This window comes from Lepidochelys olivacea, assembly GCF_965140295.1.
Source record: "Lepidochelys olivacea isolate rLepOli2 genome assembly, chromosome: 25".
Lineage (NCBI taxonomy): Eukaryota > Metazoa > Chordata > Testudines > Cheloniidae > Lepidochelys > Lepidochelys olivacea.
In genome coordinates, this window is record NC_140435.1 from 14,398,816 (window position 1) to 14,415,905 (window position 17,090).

At 49.6% G+C, this 17,090-nt stretch overlaps 1 protein-coding gene across 1 annotated transcript in view; it reads left to right on the forward strand.

Annotated features, from left to right (window-relative positions):
* Window positions 1–1,043: 1,043 nt before the first annotated feature.
* The window catches only part of ARID3A (AT-rich interaction domain 3A), a 91,136-nt gene continuing 75,089 nt past the window's right edge, over window positions 1,044–17,090 (forward strand). Inside the window, exons 1-2 of the mRNA XM_084614796.1 lie at window positions 1,044–1,235; window positions 14,351–15,343. Of these exons, the coding sequence (XP_084470922.1) occupies window positions 14,919–15,343 (425 nt within the window). The 5' untranslated portion in view covers window positions 1,044–1,235; window positions 14,351–14,918. The remainder of the gene's footprint in view (window positions 1,236–14,350; window positions 15,344–17,090) is intronic.

The following is a 17,090-nucleotide window of genomic DNA, read 5'->3' on the forward strand; positions in this document are numbered from 1 at the left end:
GTAATGGGAGTAGCCCCAGTTGCAGTAAATGGAACTTCTCCTGCGAGTAAAGTTATTACACACGTGCTTTGAGTGTTTGCAAAAAAACCCCCAAAAAAGTCAAAAGGAGAGTGCCCCTTTAAATTCTACCTTCCGGGCTCTTTTGAGACGCTTCCTAATGTGCAACACCACCAACCTAAAGGCAGTTACGCTTCAGCCTTTTTTTCTTTTCTTTTTTTTAAATTTAAAGGAGCCACGTCTATATATACGTTTGTGCCCATGGACAGCACATCCAACCCCATGGGCAGAGAATAGAAACCGGTATTTATCTTCTAAACAAATGCAGAGTTAGGAGTCTAGGGGATGATTTCTGATGCTTTGGGGGTATAATCTTTATGGGAAACTTCAAATTATAACAAAACAACTCAAAAAGCAGACTCTCAGCTGCAGATCTCAAAGCCCTTTGTATCTTTCCCACCCCATTTTCCAGATGGGGGAACTGAGGCACAGACCTGCGTGGGTTTGAACACCTTTCAGAGCTTTAAAATCCTAATTCTGCAAACGTTTTAGGCAAGCAACTAATATTCATGGACACAGCCCCTCCTCCCCATCAGCTTTTAAAAGGGCTTGAGTGTGTGGTTGCAGGATGGAGCCCTCAATTTTAAATTTTGCAAATAGGTAATTAAAAAAAAACTACAGATCAACAGTTTACACCAAAATTACAACAGCCACTTAGAACAAGGATCGTGCCTGCAAAGATAATAAGTACAAAAAAAACCAAAAACAACAACAGGTAATGGGGTGGCCACGAGGCTCAAAAACAGCTTCTGGGATTTTGAATCTCCAATCATCACTGAATAATCTGGGCAGCCCCTACCCTCTGCGCGTTTTCGGGAGCCGCTGGGGAAATGGGAGATGGTCCCTAGCTGGGCAGCCCACTCCTATGGCAGGTCTCTGATTCAGAGGTTAGGAATTTGCATCTGATTGCTATTTGTCACCCAATGATTTGTCTATCCAGCCATGAGCACGCCTTAGGCAGAAGGGGGAGGGGAAGGGGCCAGGGCTTGCATTGCCTGAAATGAGAAATTTACCAATCAGGCCAGATAGGGGTGCATTAAAACAAACCCAATTAAAAGAGAGATACCGAAAAAAGAAAAAGAAACCAGGATCGGCCAGGTGCCTGGGCAGCAAGGTGGGCCAGCTGCCCGGGGACGCTCGCGCTGCCATGGAGCTCCCCAGCGGAGCGGCTGCCTTGGGTGAGCGAAGCTCTTTCCTTCTCCTCCTTCTCCCCTTTAAAGTGGGTTCAAAGCCATAGGCCACCCCGCTGGCTGAAATCTAAGTCGCTGGGAGGAGGCGCAGGTTTGCGAGGGGCTTTTATTTTTGCATTAGGGAAAAAAAATTTTAAAAAAAGGGGGGGCGGAGTGGGGGTCCCCTCTAAACAAAGTTGCCGCATGAATGGGGGGAGGGGGATTTCCTACAGCTGAGCGCTGGATGCCACTTTTATCGACTTCCCCAGTGTCGGGGCTTTATTAGCACGATCACCCGACAACGCGCCCCCCCCTTTTTTTGCGCCCCCTTTAAATTCTGTACAACTTCCAAAGAAACGTAGCTGGTTGGGGCTGGAATGCAAAGATCCCTTTTTGTGCTTCTGGGAGGAAATCCTCTTGGCAAATAAGAGATCGGACCCCCTTTTTGCGGGGGGGGGGGGAAGGAAAGGGCCTTCTCCCCCACCCGTGGGGGGGAAGCAAAGACTCTGGTGTGGTGCAGCGAAAGGCCGTGCAGCCTTTCCCCGGGGGAGAGGGGCCACGCGCCCCGGGAGGGTTAAATGCGAACTCTCCGCCTGTTTTATTTTTAAAGGGCTTGTCTCTGGCTTTGCAAAAGGCTCCATTTTTTTTTCTCGCACCAGCAAGAGTTGGACACTGACCTTCCCGTGCAGGGCAAAGCATTTCAAACCCCAAATCCGCCCCCCAGCTAGAAAGGCCCTGGATAGTTCCAGGCACTCACCGGCGATTCCCCATTCAAATCCTAAGTTTTGCTGGGGCTGATTCCCCCCCCCCCCCCGCCGTGTATGAGATTTTTAGAGGAACCCTCTTCACGTAGCAGGTTAAAGAAAGAACCCAGTAAAACCATGTCGATTGTGTGATTTCCCCCCCCTCCCCCCGGTTGCTTACATGGTTGGGGATCAGGGTCTATTGATTCTACAGGGCTGACTTGCAAATAAAATCCATATTTGGGGAGGGAGGGGTGGATATGAATGCTGCTGCTAGAAATTCTCTAAGGAAGCCCTTGGAATTGCCTTTAGATTTTTTCTTTTTTTTTTTTTTTCTTTTTGATATACAAAACTCTTAGTGTCTTTTTGTTTGCCTTGTTTCTTGCCACGTCTGAACTTAACCTTTGTTACTTCTGGCTTTTTAAATGTAACCCCCTTCTCCGATTGCTTGTGTGTGTGTGTCTGTCCTGCCTCCACGCCATTTCCAGTTGTGTCAATTGTTGCATGTGTTTTTTTCAAGCCGAGTGACTGAAGTTTGATTTCCACCCACCCTCCAAAATAGAAAAGCTTGGGACAGCTTGACTTGCATGAAAATGGGGGTGGTAAGAGAGCGTATTTAACCTGTCACGTAACAACTTTTTCCCCCTTCCCCATAATCTCCATTTAGGCCAGGTGTCTGCCCCAAAAAATAACAAATTCTGTGCTTGTTAGAATCTAAATGACTTATTACTGTTTGATCGTTATTACAATAGTACCGAGAGACCTACTGTGCTAGGAGCTGTGTGTAAATGGACAAGACGGTATTGGAGGGGAAGCTGAGACTTGTCTGAGGTCAGGCAGCAGCAGGTCTGTGGCAGATCTGGGAACAGAAGGCAGGTTTCTGCAGTCTCTGGTCTCTCCAGTGCTAGCCTGCATTGCCTGTCAGTTTGCCTCACTAAGATCCACCTTAGTAAAACAATGGGGTCAATATCACAATTCAAAAAGAAATGTGGGAATTTAGTGTTCACGAAACTGAAGAACAAGTCGCACTGTCTGGGGCCGAGCATGGAATAAGCAAGACTCGCGTTCCACACGTGTCCCACCCCGCAACTGCAAAATCTTTTGCTTCCCAGCTTTACAGTCACCCTCCCACAGCATCTCAGCCCTGTCCTGGATCTCGACTTGTCCTCTGCAAACTCAAAATCTTTGCTGGAGGTTGCGTCTTGAGAGGCAAAGGTCTGACACCGGAAAGCGATTGTGTGTCAGGATTGCAGAGTTGTTACTGTGCCGCTTCGTGGCTAATATTAGTCCGTCCTGTTAATGAGGCCACAAACTTCTAATCAGGGCAGCTGGTGGGAAATATTAAATGGAATTTATTGACAGGCACATTCTCTTTAAGATTTGTTTGCTTATTTTGGCTCTGCCTAGCAAAACGGGGCCCTGATTCCCAATTAAGGCCCTTGGTTATTACTGTAATATAAATAATTTACTGACCTGGAGGCTCTAGGAATTCAAATTACCATGGTGTTTTCCTTCTTTTCCTGTCCTCGACTGTAGCTTCCAGTTGCTGGGTGCAGTTAGAACAGCTGCTTCCATCTGCTCCAGAGGTGGCTGCCCTACACTGATGGATGTCATGATATGTTCTGTATTTTAGTTTGTAAAGTGGCTTGGGGCCCTGGGGGACAAAAGGTGCTATTTTAAAAAGTTGCTGTGATCTAGTAGAAATAGTTTATATTTAAGGTTACACCAGTATCCTTGTTTCATATTCCTAATGTCTGTGGTTTGGCTGCTGTTACAGCCTGCAGCGATTTTTCTTTCACCAAAAGCTGAGTAGGTGCACTTTTCCCCGGAACTCAGATTATTTTAACTACAAGCTAATGTTGTAAGCAGCTTGTTTAGAATATGTTCTGGCAGATTCCCCCCCCTTTGTATCTTCAACAGCAACAAAGCTTCAGAATTCAAAAGGATACTTTCCAACCTTTTGTAATTGTGTGTGTGTCATGAATAAACTGATGGTCCGTGTATCCTTGAGAACTTGGAATGAAAGTGAATGGCAGTGACTCTTAGAGCCCTGCCCTAGCCACTAAACTGCATTCATTTGCTGTGTGATCCTAGGGAAGTCACTTCTCTCTGGGCCTCAATTTCTGTATCTGTGAAATGGGGATCATATCCATTCAAGAAGGTGGGGTTACAATTAAAGTAGGCCCAGTGGCCTGGGACCGTCTTTCCTTCTGCATTTCCGATTGTTCCATGGTTTCTGGTCCATGACTGCCTCTGAGGCACCACGGCAATACAAATATTCTTTAATTGTTCTAATTGTATTTTTTGGGGGATCCCAGGGCTACTTCCCCACTGCCTCGTGTAGCTGGTGCATGGGTGGGTAGAATTCTGACACCATCAGGATGGTAGTATTCTGGACTGGTGCCAATGATGACAACAGACACAGGAAAAACACCACACTCCCTTGTTTGGTGTGAGGGTGTGTGTGTGTTTGTTCTTAAATTGTGAGTCTTGTGGTATTGGCTGTTTCTCTTAGAACTTCAGCTCCGAGACTATGTGCAAATCTCAGATTTATTTATTTATTTTTAATTGTTTCTAGCCCTCATGGTGTAAATTCCATGATTTTTTTGTGGGGCCTGACTCTCAAGCTTTTGGACACTTGGGGCTAGCGACACCGCATTGGTACAGGCAAGACCAAAAGCCACTTCCTAACACTCCCCAATGCGATCAATGTGGGTTATCGATGGAGTTCCCTGTTCTCTCCTGCAGCTAGCTCAACCGTGCCATAGCAACAAACAAATTCTGGAAGGGAGGAAATGGCTTCTCTTGCTTTAATGTGTGGGAAGACCAAAAGGGGAGGGGAACGGACACAGTGGGCAAAAAATACATTTAAAAACCAAAATGCAAAGCAGCCTGCCTGTGCTAAAGGAGGATCTGCAGCATCTCTTTGAAACCGGACAGTTCTGTACCCTCCTGTCCCATTTTCCCCATGTCCTGATGCAGGGTGTCTGGCTTTTCTAATTTCTTTTTTTTCCTCACCTGATTTAATTTTTAAACCGTGGCAGTAGTACTTGTGAGAAACACTCCCCTTCCCCCCACCCCCCAGCGTTGTTGATCTTCTGATTGTTCCTTAAATGGATTCAAAGTAAACTGAAACCAGTTGTCCACTCCAGGTCATTACACCATGTCTGTGCATGCGCTATGTGGCGAGGCAGCGTGACACAACAGAGCTGTCCATCAGCTTGCAAAACCCTAACTGTCTGCTATGGTTTATTTTTAGCTGAATTCAACTGATACCCCCCCCCTTTTTTTTTTTGCTTTCTTTTTTTCCTCTTTTGAGCATCTGCTCTCGTGGGAAGTCAGTGGGGTTAGCAGCTGAAGTGCCAAAATGCTTGTTTCTAGCACATCAGACTTTGGAGACTATTTTTAAAATGAGTACAGCAGTGCCTGAGATCCAGGCCCCAGTGTGTCAGGTGCTGTACAGACACGTCATAAGATAGTCTTACAGTCTAAAGTGCTCACAATCTAAAGGGTGGGAGGGGAAGTGGCTTACCCAAGTCACACAGTAGGTCAGCGGCTAATCTCTAGAATCCCTATCCCTTAGACAACACTGCCTTGCATAGGGTGTGGTTTTAATTGGCTTCCACAGATATCACCAGGCCCTTGGGTCTGAATCTCATTTAATTCAAGACCCCTTCTCCTATACATTCTGATGTGGCTTTCAAGGTCCATTAAATGGATCTGTTCTGGCTGGGGGTTCAGGAGGGAACCCCTTACTTAGAAAATATTTATTTTGACGCTATGTCCATCTCCATTAAGGAAATGATCCATGGAGGTCAAACGGCAGGCATCCCGTGGCAACACCCCCTTCGTTTGCTGCCCCTCAGCCAGGGATGAAAACAGTTTGGCTCTGTGTGTGTGTGTGTTTTCAGCAGGTGTCTAGCGCGGGTCACAGTGGCTAAACTATTTCAACCCTGCTGCGCTGGCCCTGGCCCTGTGCATGCCCTGGCTGCTGGGATGTGTGTGCACGCTGTTAATAGAAGTTGTCCCCAATAAATCTCTTTGTGCGTCAAGACGGGGCCCTGATCTCGCCCTGCCATGGTCACTTCAGAACGTTTCCCTCCTTTGCACAAAACGGGCACCCAGTTTAAGAACTGAACATGAGAATTGTCTCTAGACATGCGCATCTACCCATTGCATAGGTGGAAGCCTCACCGGAAAGCAGTTTGCCCCCTCCCCCCCCGGATATGTTTGTCCAATCCACAAGACCAGATTTCCACACTGGCATCCCAAGCCCTCTTGCCCGCTTTCATAAGCATGCTTAGGTATTCATTTTGCACAGGAATATAGTAGAAACCTGTACAAGAGATCACTTGATGTAGGTGCCCCAAAATACCTCCCCACTCCCAAAGAATACAGTACATCTCTGCTTTAGCTTTATTAGAAGGCAATGGATTCCCCCCACCCTCAGTCCCTCACTGAGCAACTTCTTACCTAATAAAAGATCCTTTGTATTGCCAGTAGGTGTTGGGTTAAATTAAGCTAACTGTACAAAAGAGACTTCTAGTTGCTCTGGTTTTTGATCAGTGCATTGATCAAAGTTGGCAACTCATAGCAAAACAGAGAGCCAACCACCAAAGAAGTGTGACCAACGAGCTCATGGTTACTGTAATGACTCGTGTTCCAGTTGTGATCTGTCTCTCTATGAATGAAGCTCACCACCCTTTTCTTGTAAATGGAGAGGGTGGAGGAATGAGCAGAGACTTCTCAGCCTTGTTTGTGCCTTTCCCGCCGTTGTGATCGCTGCCCCTCCCTCCCCCCAGTTGGCAGCTGCTGGTATTATTTATTTTGCAGTAGTGCCTAAAGGCCTGGGCTGAGCTCAGGGGGCCCCATTGGGCTAGGCATTGCACAAACAGATAAGAGACAGTCCCTGCTCTAAGCGCTTATGATCTAAATAGACCAGACAGATAAAATGCAGGAGCAGAAACAGGCAAAGTGACTTGCCCAAGGTGACCGAGCAGGTCAGTGGCAGAGATGGGAATAAGACTTCAGCTCTCCTCACTCCTGCTTCCATTGCCCTGTCCTCCAGTCCATGGTGGGAGCCCTAGTATGGGCCAGTGCTGCCGGTGTTTGAGCCGTCCTGTCTCCTACACCTGCTTCGGTCAGGGGTCGAGGATGTCCCTTACAGCTGTCCCGTACTGCAGGGGACTGCTATGAAATCTAACACGTTTCCAGTGGTGGCACAAAGCGTAAGCAGACCAAGCAATTGTCTGGGGCCCTGATCACCCTCAAAAGGCCATGCCTCTTATTTACTGTAGACTTTTTAACAAGTAAGTGTGTGTAATAAAAAAAAAAAAGGATTTGTGGAAATAATGCAATTAGTATTTTTAAGGGGTGGGAAAGGGGGCCCAAAATATTCCCGGTTAGGGCCCCCAGTGGGCTAGCAGTACTTCTGCTTGTTTCTTGGCCACAACAGCTGTGAGATTATGGGACCCAGTTATATAAAGCAGTCCCCACCTCATGCCTTTGAAATGCTTTCTCCTCTTGCAGCACAGAAGGGAGAAAGCGATATCCAGGTTCTGTTCCGTTGGCGCTGCGGCGTCTGGCTTTAGCAGGGCAACGTGGGGACAAAGTTAAGACTGATCAGGCCCACGTGCGCTGCGAGAGACAACCACATTTGCAGCGGTCAGCAGAGAAGGGCTGGGCGAGCCCGTCACTCCTTGCTGGACTTGTACTTGGAGCTCTGCCCAGAACTGGGTTTTGAAAGCCGGGGTCTCGCCCAGCTTCCTCTGATTGGTGTGCATGGGAGTCTTCCTATTCTGAGAACTGTGCTTGTCAGACCATAGGGGAGCAACCCCTTCCCCACCTCCGCTGTATAATTAGGAACACAAGAGCTGCCATCTGGGGCTGGACCAGTGGTCCGGCTAGTCCAATATTCTGACAGCCCTGGGGCTTCATAGAATATCGGGGTTGGAAGGGACCTCAGGAGATCATCTAGTCCAACCCTCTGCTCAACGCAGGACCAATCCCCAACTAAATCATCCCAGCCAGGGCTTTGTCAAGCCTGACCTTGAAAATCTCTAAGGAAGGAGATTCCACCACCTCCCTAGGTAACCCATTCCAGTGCTTCACCACCCTCCTAGTGAAAAAGTTTTTTCCTAACATCCAACCTAAACCTCCCCCACTCCCCGCTTCATAGGAAGGTGAAAGAAATCTGGGTACATAGACACAATTAAGGTCCCAGCCACAGTCCAGCTGGGACCTTGTTTTATGGCATGGCAGGCAGGAAAGCTCGAAAGGCCTGGCTCATAGAGGTAAGAGAATCTCAGTGTTTAGTGGCAGCATGGGCTAGTGGATAGAGCACTGGACCGAGACTCAGGAGCCCTGGGTTCCATTCCCAGCCCTGTTGTGTGACCTTGTCCAAGTCATTTCACCTGTCAGTGACCCTGTTTTCCCTCCCACCTTATCTGTCTGTTTACACTGTAAGTTCCTTAGGGCAGGTGCTGTCTCTTACTATGTGTCTATACAGCATCTAGTATCTAGTCTAAGCCTCCAGGTGCTACTGGGATACCTGTGGACAAGGACAACTCGGGTTAATGAACTGCCGTGTTCTCAGGGCTGCTCTCTAGAAGCAGCCTCTTCTTCTCTCTTGGGTGCCCTGGCTCTTGATCAGGCTTTCTAGGAATTGTCTTAAAAGCCAGTTGATCCTGCTGTTTGCTTTGCAGCAGGGAGGGGTTGTGGGGATTCTGGGGGTGGGGGCTGACCTTTCAACAGATTAGTGGCTCCCCTCCAGCCTCTGCTTAGAGGAGAAGCCACAGACCAGGCCTTTGCGTCAGGGCTCGCTAGGGTGATGTCACTGGTCTCCAGGTGAGTGCCTTTGGCTGTCCAGACAAGACAGTAAGAGCGTCGACTCCAGCCTTGTGCCACAACACGGCTGGTAACTCCTGAGGCTCGGATGGAAAACCTGTGGCATGGGCAGGCTCCATGTGCCCTAGCCAGACAGACCACACGGGGCACCCTTTGATGTGATCCTTCTCCTGGGTGCCCAGGTCCTTGCTGAATGCTGGAGAAGGCGGTAGATGCTTTCAGGAAAGGCCCTTTCTCCTTCACCCTGCATCAGGTTCCAGCTGCTACTTTTTACTGCTCAACAAGGGACTGTCACTAGAACAGCTTAGAGGTACCAGTTGTGGAGTGTGAGTGTGTATGTCAGAGAGAGAGAGAGAGAGACCCTCCCTTTATAAGAGTGGAATCCACCATGTCCTAGTCTTATTTATTGTGCATTACAGTAGCACATGAGCGCCCCGGCCACTGTGCTTGGGGCTGTACAAACGTAAGAGGTGTGTACGCTGGAGGCCTAACTTCCAACTCTGGTAGGCCTCACGGCTTGCAGTGGCTTTGCCTCTGCCCTGAGGCAGCGACACTGAAACGCCCCATGCAGGCAAGGCCACGGTATGTGTGGTGTTTATTTGTGGTAGCACCTGGGAGCCTCGGTCATGGACCAGGACCCCAGTGTGCTAGGCGCTGCACAAAGACTGTGTCTGCCCCAAAGAGCAAGTAGAAGAAGAGACACTCTGTATTAAGCACCAACACGAGACAGGCCTGGTCTAAACACCGTTTTTGTACTGGTGTAACTTTTGGCTCCGTGTGTGACTTTTTTGGTTAAAAAATATATATATTAGCACAACCCCCAATGTGGACACAGTTACACTGGTAGACCCCTTTGCACTGGTATAGCTTATTCCCCTTTCCTTATGGGAAGCAGCTACACTGGTATAAACCTCTCTATACCAGTATCGCTGCTTCAGCACTGGGGTTTGTATTACTGTAATGACATAGGTTTAGTTCAAGCCATGCAACTTTCTTGTGTAGGCCAGGGCAATACTGGATGCCACACAGCCTGAGCGATCTCCAGATAACTCACACCTCCCTTGAGGGTTTACATCTTCGTGGAGGAGGAAAAGCCAGCCATTGTGTCTTTTCATAGCTAACTACCGGCCTTTTATAAACCTGCTTTTGTCTCCTGTCCCCTCTGCTGCCTACAACATCATTAAACAACTAATGTCTCCATGACTCAAAATGCCTTCCCTGCTAAGATGCTTGCTCAGCTTTTTCTTGGCTCTGTTTTTCCCAGCTGTAACCTCTTGGAGAACTGGTCTGAGATCAGTTCTTATCCACGGAATGTAGGACAAGAAGTAATGGGCTTAATTTGTAGCAAGGGAGATTTAGGTTCAATATTAGGAAATCTTTCTGACTCTAAGATAGTTCAGCTCTGGAACAGGCTTCTAAGGGAGGTTGTGAAATTTCCATCATTGGAGATTTCTTTTTCTTTCTTTTTTTTTTTTTTTTTTTAAGAACAGGTTGGACAAACACCTGTCAGGTATAGTCTAGGGTTTACTTGGCCCAGCCTCCGCACAGGGGGGCTGGACTTGATAAATTCTCCAGGACCCTTCCAGCCCGACATGTCTCTGAATTGTTGGTAACCACTGGGCTGGGACCCTATCACCTGCCAGGGTCCCAAAAAATCTTGTCTTCAGCAACGAATGAACTCCTTATTCCTGGCCATGATATTGCTAAGAACGGGGCTTTATTCACTTTAATAATGACAAAATAAGGAGTGTTTTAAAAAATAATCTACATGGACGTAATCCTTCAGATACGACATTCAATCCTTACGCTGGTAAATTCACACCTGCACACAAATAGTCTAAACCCCATTCATAGCCCTCTTCTCGCCTCTTTCCACCTAATTCCATTTTATTTAACATGCCGAGACTCAAGAGGGTCTTAGTCCTCTAGCCATTAACACCGAGACCCGTTTAGAGCTAAACACTCCAGTTGAACTGCTTCAGCGGATATGTAAATTGGTACAATGCCCAACGCCAACAGCACAAATGCAGTTCTGTCTGGACAAAGGTGCTTTAAGGTACAGCTTATTCCTGCATATTTACTATACAGATATATAATTGCCTGTGTACAGCCAGGGGATTCTACTGCTTTCTGTACGCCAGCTTCTGAACAGATTAAAATTAAAGCGGTGCAAAAATTGCATTGACAAGCCCCTAGCGTATAGTCCACAGCCTGCATTTTGCAAACATAAACAGTCACTCTGGCTTAAACACACACACGAGATGGTCTAGAAACGTTTCCCTCCTTCTCTATTTATTTCCTATGTAAATCATGCAAGTCTGATCCAGCTTCTCTAGCTGTCTCTGGAAATCATGTGTCCTGCTCCACCGACTGATTTCTCTGTAATGCGTTCTCTTCAAAAGGGACTAGATTTCTGCACCTGCTCCAACTGGTTCAGAATAAACTGACCCCCGTGTCTCAGAAGCGCTCAAAGCCGTTCATGAAATGGGTCCTTCATGAAATGAGTCGCTGTCCTGCTTATGCCTGGATTTGTCTGCAGATTTCTCCCAGCAGAGCTCTGTTGTCTGATGCACTCGCCTTGGAAGTGCTGCTTCTCTGTCTCCAGCGTGGATGGGCAGGGCTAGAAATGTGACACACCCCCACCCAGCGCTGGTTTAAAGCCAGTTTAATCACACTTTCAGTTAAACTGGACCAGGCCTAAGGTCCAGTTACACTGTGATTTCTACCACCGTGAGGAATCTCTGTTACAGCCTGATGGTTCCCCTGGCGCAGTTACACTGTGGTTCATTGCTGCTAAGTTTAAAATGGAGTTAAATTGCTCCCAGTCCTCATTCACAGCAGGAAAACTCAATGCCCTGAACGATTGCAGGGAAACAAGGAACCTCACTTCCATCCCTTCTGCATTTGTCTAAGAACTAGAACAATATTGGTGGAGACTAAAAATAAAAAATGAGGGGTTTTGTTTTTTGCCACGTTCCCCCTCCCCTTCCCCCCCCATCTCTTGCCCACTCCAAGAACGCAGTTTAAAATGCAGCTTGATCCTGTCTGGGGCCAAGCTCCTAGTGTATTTGTAACCGCGTTGGAACTACCGTGTTGCAGCCGGGTCGACCTCAAAATGGTGGCACTTAGGGTGTGGATTGGACCTCTAAGCAGTGAAGCCCAAGAGACAAATTAGCGCGGCAGCTGCCTTCTGTTGTACTCGATCTTAGATCTGGCAGCCCAGCCCGCAGGGGGCTAATGACTTTACCAGACCAGAATTCAACTCTGTCAGTCCTCTCAGGAGCTTTGGGTATGCTTCCCGCCGCAGCTTCCCTCCGTGCCAGCAACAATGGGAGTGCCCGAGTTAACAAGTCTGTGGTGTCATCCAGACCTGTCCTGAACCGGGTTAGACGCACTCCAAGCTGTGCTTCCCGGCTGCCAGGGGAGCTGAACTGCTGGGAGCGTGGCCTAGTGGATAGGGCACCGGACTGGGAGTCAGGAGACGTGTCTTCTGTTCCCAGCTCTGCGCTGCATGACTCGTGGGCATGTCACTTCCCTATTCCCTGTCTTTCCCCTTCCCCTTTGTCTCTTTCGCCTGGGCTCGTTGGGGCAAGGACTCTTTCACTATGTGTCTATGCAGCTCCCAGCCCAAGGGGGCCTGGGTCGTGGCTGGATATTACTGTAATAAAAGCCCAGTGTTGGGAAATCTTAGTCTAGTATAGACAGATTTTATTTATTTATTTATTTAATAGTACTGGGAAAACCTGAGGGCTGGAGGGGAAGTGGGCTCTTGTTTTCACAGGAACTTCTCTTTTTCAAGAAAAGGGCAGGCAGACTTTTCAAGCGTTTATTTTCCTTAAGTGTGTAAATGTGCTGGCAAACTGTCAACGTGGCGTCCTGGGCCACCCAAGTCTGGGAACCCCTGCGTCATAGCATACTGACACCCCTATGAGTGGGAGTATTGGGATCTGCGGGAGGGACCCTTCTTCAGGACCTGTTGACAGTGGATCTCAAACCAAGTCTAAGGAACTGTGTGTAAACTCTGTGCCAGGTAAACTAATTCCATCCGCCAGCAGGACGGGGGTATGGAGGGGTAGAGCCCTACGCGGACACAAAATTTATATCTGCCTCTGATCCGCAAACATGGTTTGCGGATATAAAGCGGATAGCCGCAGATTTGCAGGGCTCTACGGACATGTTCTAGCCTAGATCTGCCCCCTGTCTGTGCCCCATCCATGCTGGCCCCCTCACCTTGTTAGAAACTGGTTTTTGCTGGTCCAGTCTAAACAGGTGGCCTACCTGCTAATGAGAGGTAAATGGCTCAACCCCCCCCCCCCCTTTTTTTTTTTTTTAACGCCACTGGACAAGCCATTTTCAACCCCAGACAAGCTGGGGGCTGGCTGATATTCAGCGTGTGAGGGTCTGAGACGCTTCGCAAAGGTGGGTCAGTATCGCTGTGCGGTACGCTTGGCGTTACAGGGAAACAGAGGCACAGAAGTACCATGCAGCAAACTAGCGGCTGAGGTGGGGCCAGACCCGTGCTTACCTGGGTCCCAGGCCAGGGCCTGACTTGCTGCACCCCAGGAAGGACTCGGTCCCGCTCCCAGTGTGGATTCTATGGGCTCGTCCGTGCTGTAACCACTGTACTGGGAGGCTGTTACACAGTTGCCCCCCAGCTCTGAGCTGCGCTGTGGTACAGACTGGACCTAACTGTGTCCTTGATTTTCCCCCCCTCCCCCCCTGCAGCTTTGGACTAGGGTGACCAGATGTCCCGATTTTATAGGGACAGTCCCGATATTCAGGGTTTTGTCTTATATAGGCGCCTATTACCTCCCCACCCCGTCCCGACTTTTCACGCTTGCTATCTGGTCACCCGACTTCGGACCGAGCAGGTCGGGGCACATGAGTACCCGTAGGGGAGGACGGGGAGAGGTACTCCTAGTGCAGGCCATGGGGGCCTTCCTCCATGCAATTGCCACTAGCCAGTTTCCCTGACTCTGTCTCCAAGGTCAGGGCAGTCTCAGCTCTGCGTCCTCGGGGCAGGGCTTGGGTGGAGGAGGAGGGTCTGTGTATGGTTCTTTCAGTAGCCCCTCTCCTCCCACGGGGGGCTTGGAGAAACAGCGGAGGCCTGGGGTGAGGGATCACCTGGTAGGTGTTGGATGTGGGGGGAGGGGAGCCCGTTAGCTGTGGGTCAGTGACACCAGGGCTGCTTGGAGGCGGATGTCTAATGACCAGGCGGCCCTGCTCGGGAGCTCTCAGATTGCAAAGCAGCCACAACAGGCTTCTAGAACAAGCTGAAGGACGGTCCCTCCCCACGCCCAACTTCATTCCCCATGTCTTCCTCTCCCCTGTCATCTTCTTCTCCTATACTCCTCCCTCTTCTTCCTCCCTCCTGGCCAGGCAGGGCCCAGCCTCCCTCCCCTCTTGCATTAATTCTGGATTAATGAGGCTCCTGGTTAACTCTCTCCTCCCTGCAGTGACCCACAAGAAGACAACCCCAACCCAGTCCGCACTTAACCCTGCTTTCTCTTTTTTCCCTCCCTCCCCCGTCCCCAGGTTTGCGCAGACACCTGGATGAAGCAGAATTGGCCAAGGACTAGTGGGACCCAGCCCTACCACTGCAGCAGATCCAGAGGAAGGAAGGAAGTTGCAGTCCAGCCTGGGGAGTGCCCATCGAGCTAAGGGGCGTGCAATGTACAGGACTGCGCTGGCTGCCTGCTGAGCCAGAGGGGCATTGGCCCTGAGGTGTCTTGTTTGCAGAGACTAACAGCCCGGGTGCTTGCAACCAGCTGGTTGCTCCGAGGGTCCTGTCCCCGGTCCCCAGGGAAACGTACTGGTGTCATCGGGGTGTCGGCCCCTCGATGCAAAGCAGCCCCTAGTGTACCGCCTTGGTGCCCATTTCCCCCAGGGCGTTGCAACCTCCCTCCTCCCAGGGTACCAGTCCAGGGCTTTATTCCCTCTTAGGAACTTGCCGGCCAGCTCCCGTGGGGCACTGCACCCCACAGGGCGTTGTCCTGCAGATACCCCTCCCCTCCAGGACATTGCATCCTCCACTCCAGGGCATTGCACCCCGGGTGCATTGCCCGCCAACCCCCCCAGGGAGCTGCCCTCGGCTGGCAGAGCCATGAAGCTGCAGGCGGTGATGGAGAACCTGCAGCGGCAGCAGCGGGCGCGGCTGCAGCAGGAGCTCGAGGCGCGGCAGCAGGAGCAGCAGCGCTCCACGCCTCCCCCGCCAGCCCTGCCCCCTCCGCCGCCCTCCGGACAGAACGTTGCCCTCCCTGCTGGGGCCTCGCTGTCGGCCCGTGGCCGCAGCCAGGACCCCGTCCCATCTGAGGAGGGGGTGGAGCTTGAGAGCGCCCGCATCCAGCGCGCCCAGATGGCTGCCCTGGCTGCTATGCGGGCAGCAGCTGCTGGACTCAGCCACTCGCCCAGTCCAGGAATGTCAGATGAGAGCCAAGCCTCAGAGGAGGAAGAAGAGGAAGAGCAGGGAGAAGAGGAGGATGATGGCGGGTACCAGCAGGAGATGGGCTCGGAGGAAGAGGAGGAGCTGTGAGTATGGATGTATAAATTTGCATAAATTAACACCTCCCGTGGCATAGGCATTGCATGCTGACTTGAATTAATGCAGCAGCGCATAAATTAATGCACTTCTATCCCCACCGTGTGTTGTGAGCAAGGATTGAACTTGGGACCTTCACTGCTGAAAGTACAGGCCTTTTCTCCTTGAGCTACGTGAGTACATCCCTTAGTGTTCAACAGTAATGGGCTTTTATCTTCTGGCCCAGCCACTGAATGGGGATACTAGAATGCTTGGACGGTATGTTACATTGACGCACGCGTGTGTGTGTATAACATCCTAATTCGATAAAGTAGCTTGGTTTTATACAAATTAACATAGGATCGTTCTTAGGTTGCACGGAGACTTATCCTGAGTTAAGAAAAGTGCCATAAACGGATTTTGAATGTTTGAAAACCATCACGCTTATATGTAACTGAATTTTAGCATACAAGTCTCATGTTAACTAAAATCACATGGTGCGCTGAGGGATTCACACTGATGTCTCCCTTCTGCAGTATAAATACAGGTGCCACTTTTCTCAAGCGAGTGTCGGATGGTTTAGCCTCCACCACTGGTCGGATTCTTGGCGGCATGATGCCCTATGGCGACAGGCCGAAGCGTTGCCAAACGCCACTTTGGCTGTGTGTTGTGTTGGAAGTCATTGTGGGGGCTGAGAGCCGTCTCTTCCAGGGCCTGCCCACGTACAGTCCGAATGTTGCAATGGCATCGCTTTTCGCTGAGTCTACGATAGCACATCAATTCTGTGCAAGAGGCAGGGTTGACCTTTGGCAGCTGGTGGGAAGAGCCTTGTTTGGGGGCAGCTCTGGAACTGCTTTTTGGGGGAGAGAATCTCATGGACTCAGCCTGGGGGAAGGGGGTGGGAGACTTTTCTGTTTACATCTCTATACCATGCCCACTGTGGTCCTTCCTGAGCATCCTGGGACACAAATGCCGTACTCAGGTATAACTTTCATTTAGAATTGTAGGAATTGCAGGGTAATTTGGTCCTCATCTTCTCTGTCAGTCGGTGCAGTGTCCTTAAAGCAGCCCTGTCTAGTCTTAAATTACCCAGGCAATTGGTTGTTCTGTTGCCTCTGGCCGGTGCCAGGCCACCTGTCCACTGCCACCCCATATAGGACAGCCGCGGGAGCTGTCTGTCAACAGTTGTCTGCATTTTTCACTGGGATAGCAATAGGGCCCTTTCCCCCTTCAGTTAAAGGGTTGCTGTCAAATTGAATCCATATTTCTGATGGACAAAATTCCCTGTGTCACTAATAAGTTAGATCATTTAAAATTGAAAATTAAATATTTCAAAATAATGGTGTTTTTTTTTTTTATGTCACTTCTGCTGGGTTCCCCCCGCCACACTTGGCTTGGGCCATTTAAACAGAAGTTGGGTGTGTCTTCTGCCTATCTCTCTGCCTAACTTGTGGAGTTGGGAGTAGAGAGGGAATCGCCGTACTGTAATAAACTGGTTAAGTGTGTGTCCACCACTGCTCTCCACAGGATGGAATTGGAACTTTTCAGATGTGTGTCATATGCCCTATAGTACAAACAGGTTATGAAGATTCTTGTTTAGCTCAAGTATAGTGTGTGTGGTGGCGGGGGGGGAGGGACAGGACTGTGACTTTTTGGGGGAGAGGGATGGAAGTTTGGTCTCTGCTGTCGCTGTGAAGTTACAAGTGCCATAAAGTACGGTAATGATGACGCATCTGGGACAATTATACTATTGGCTGG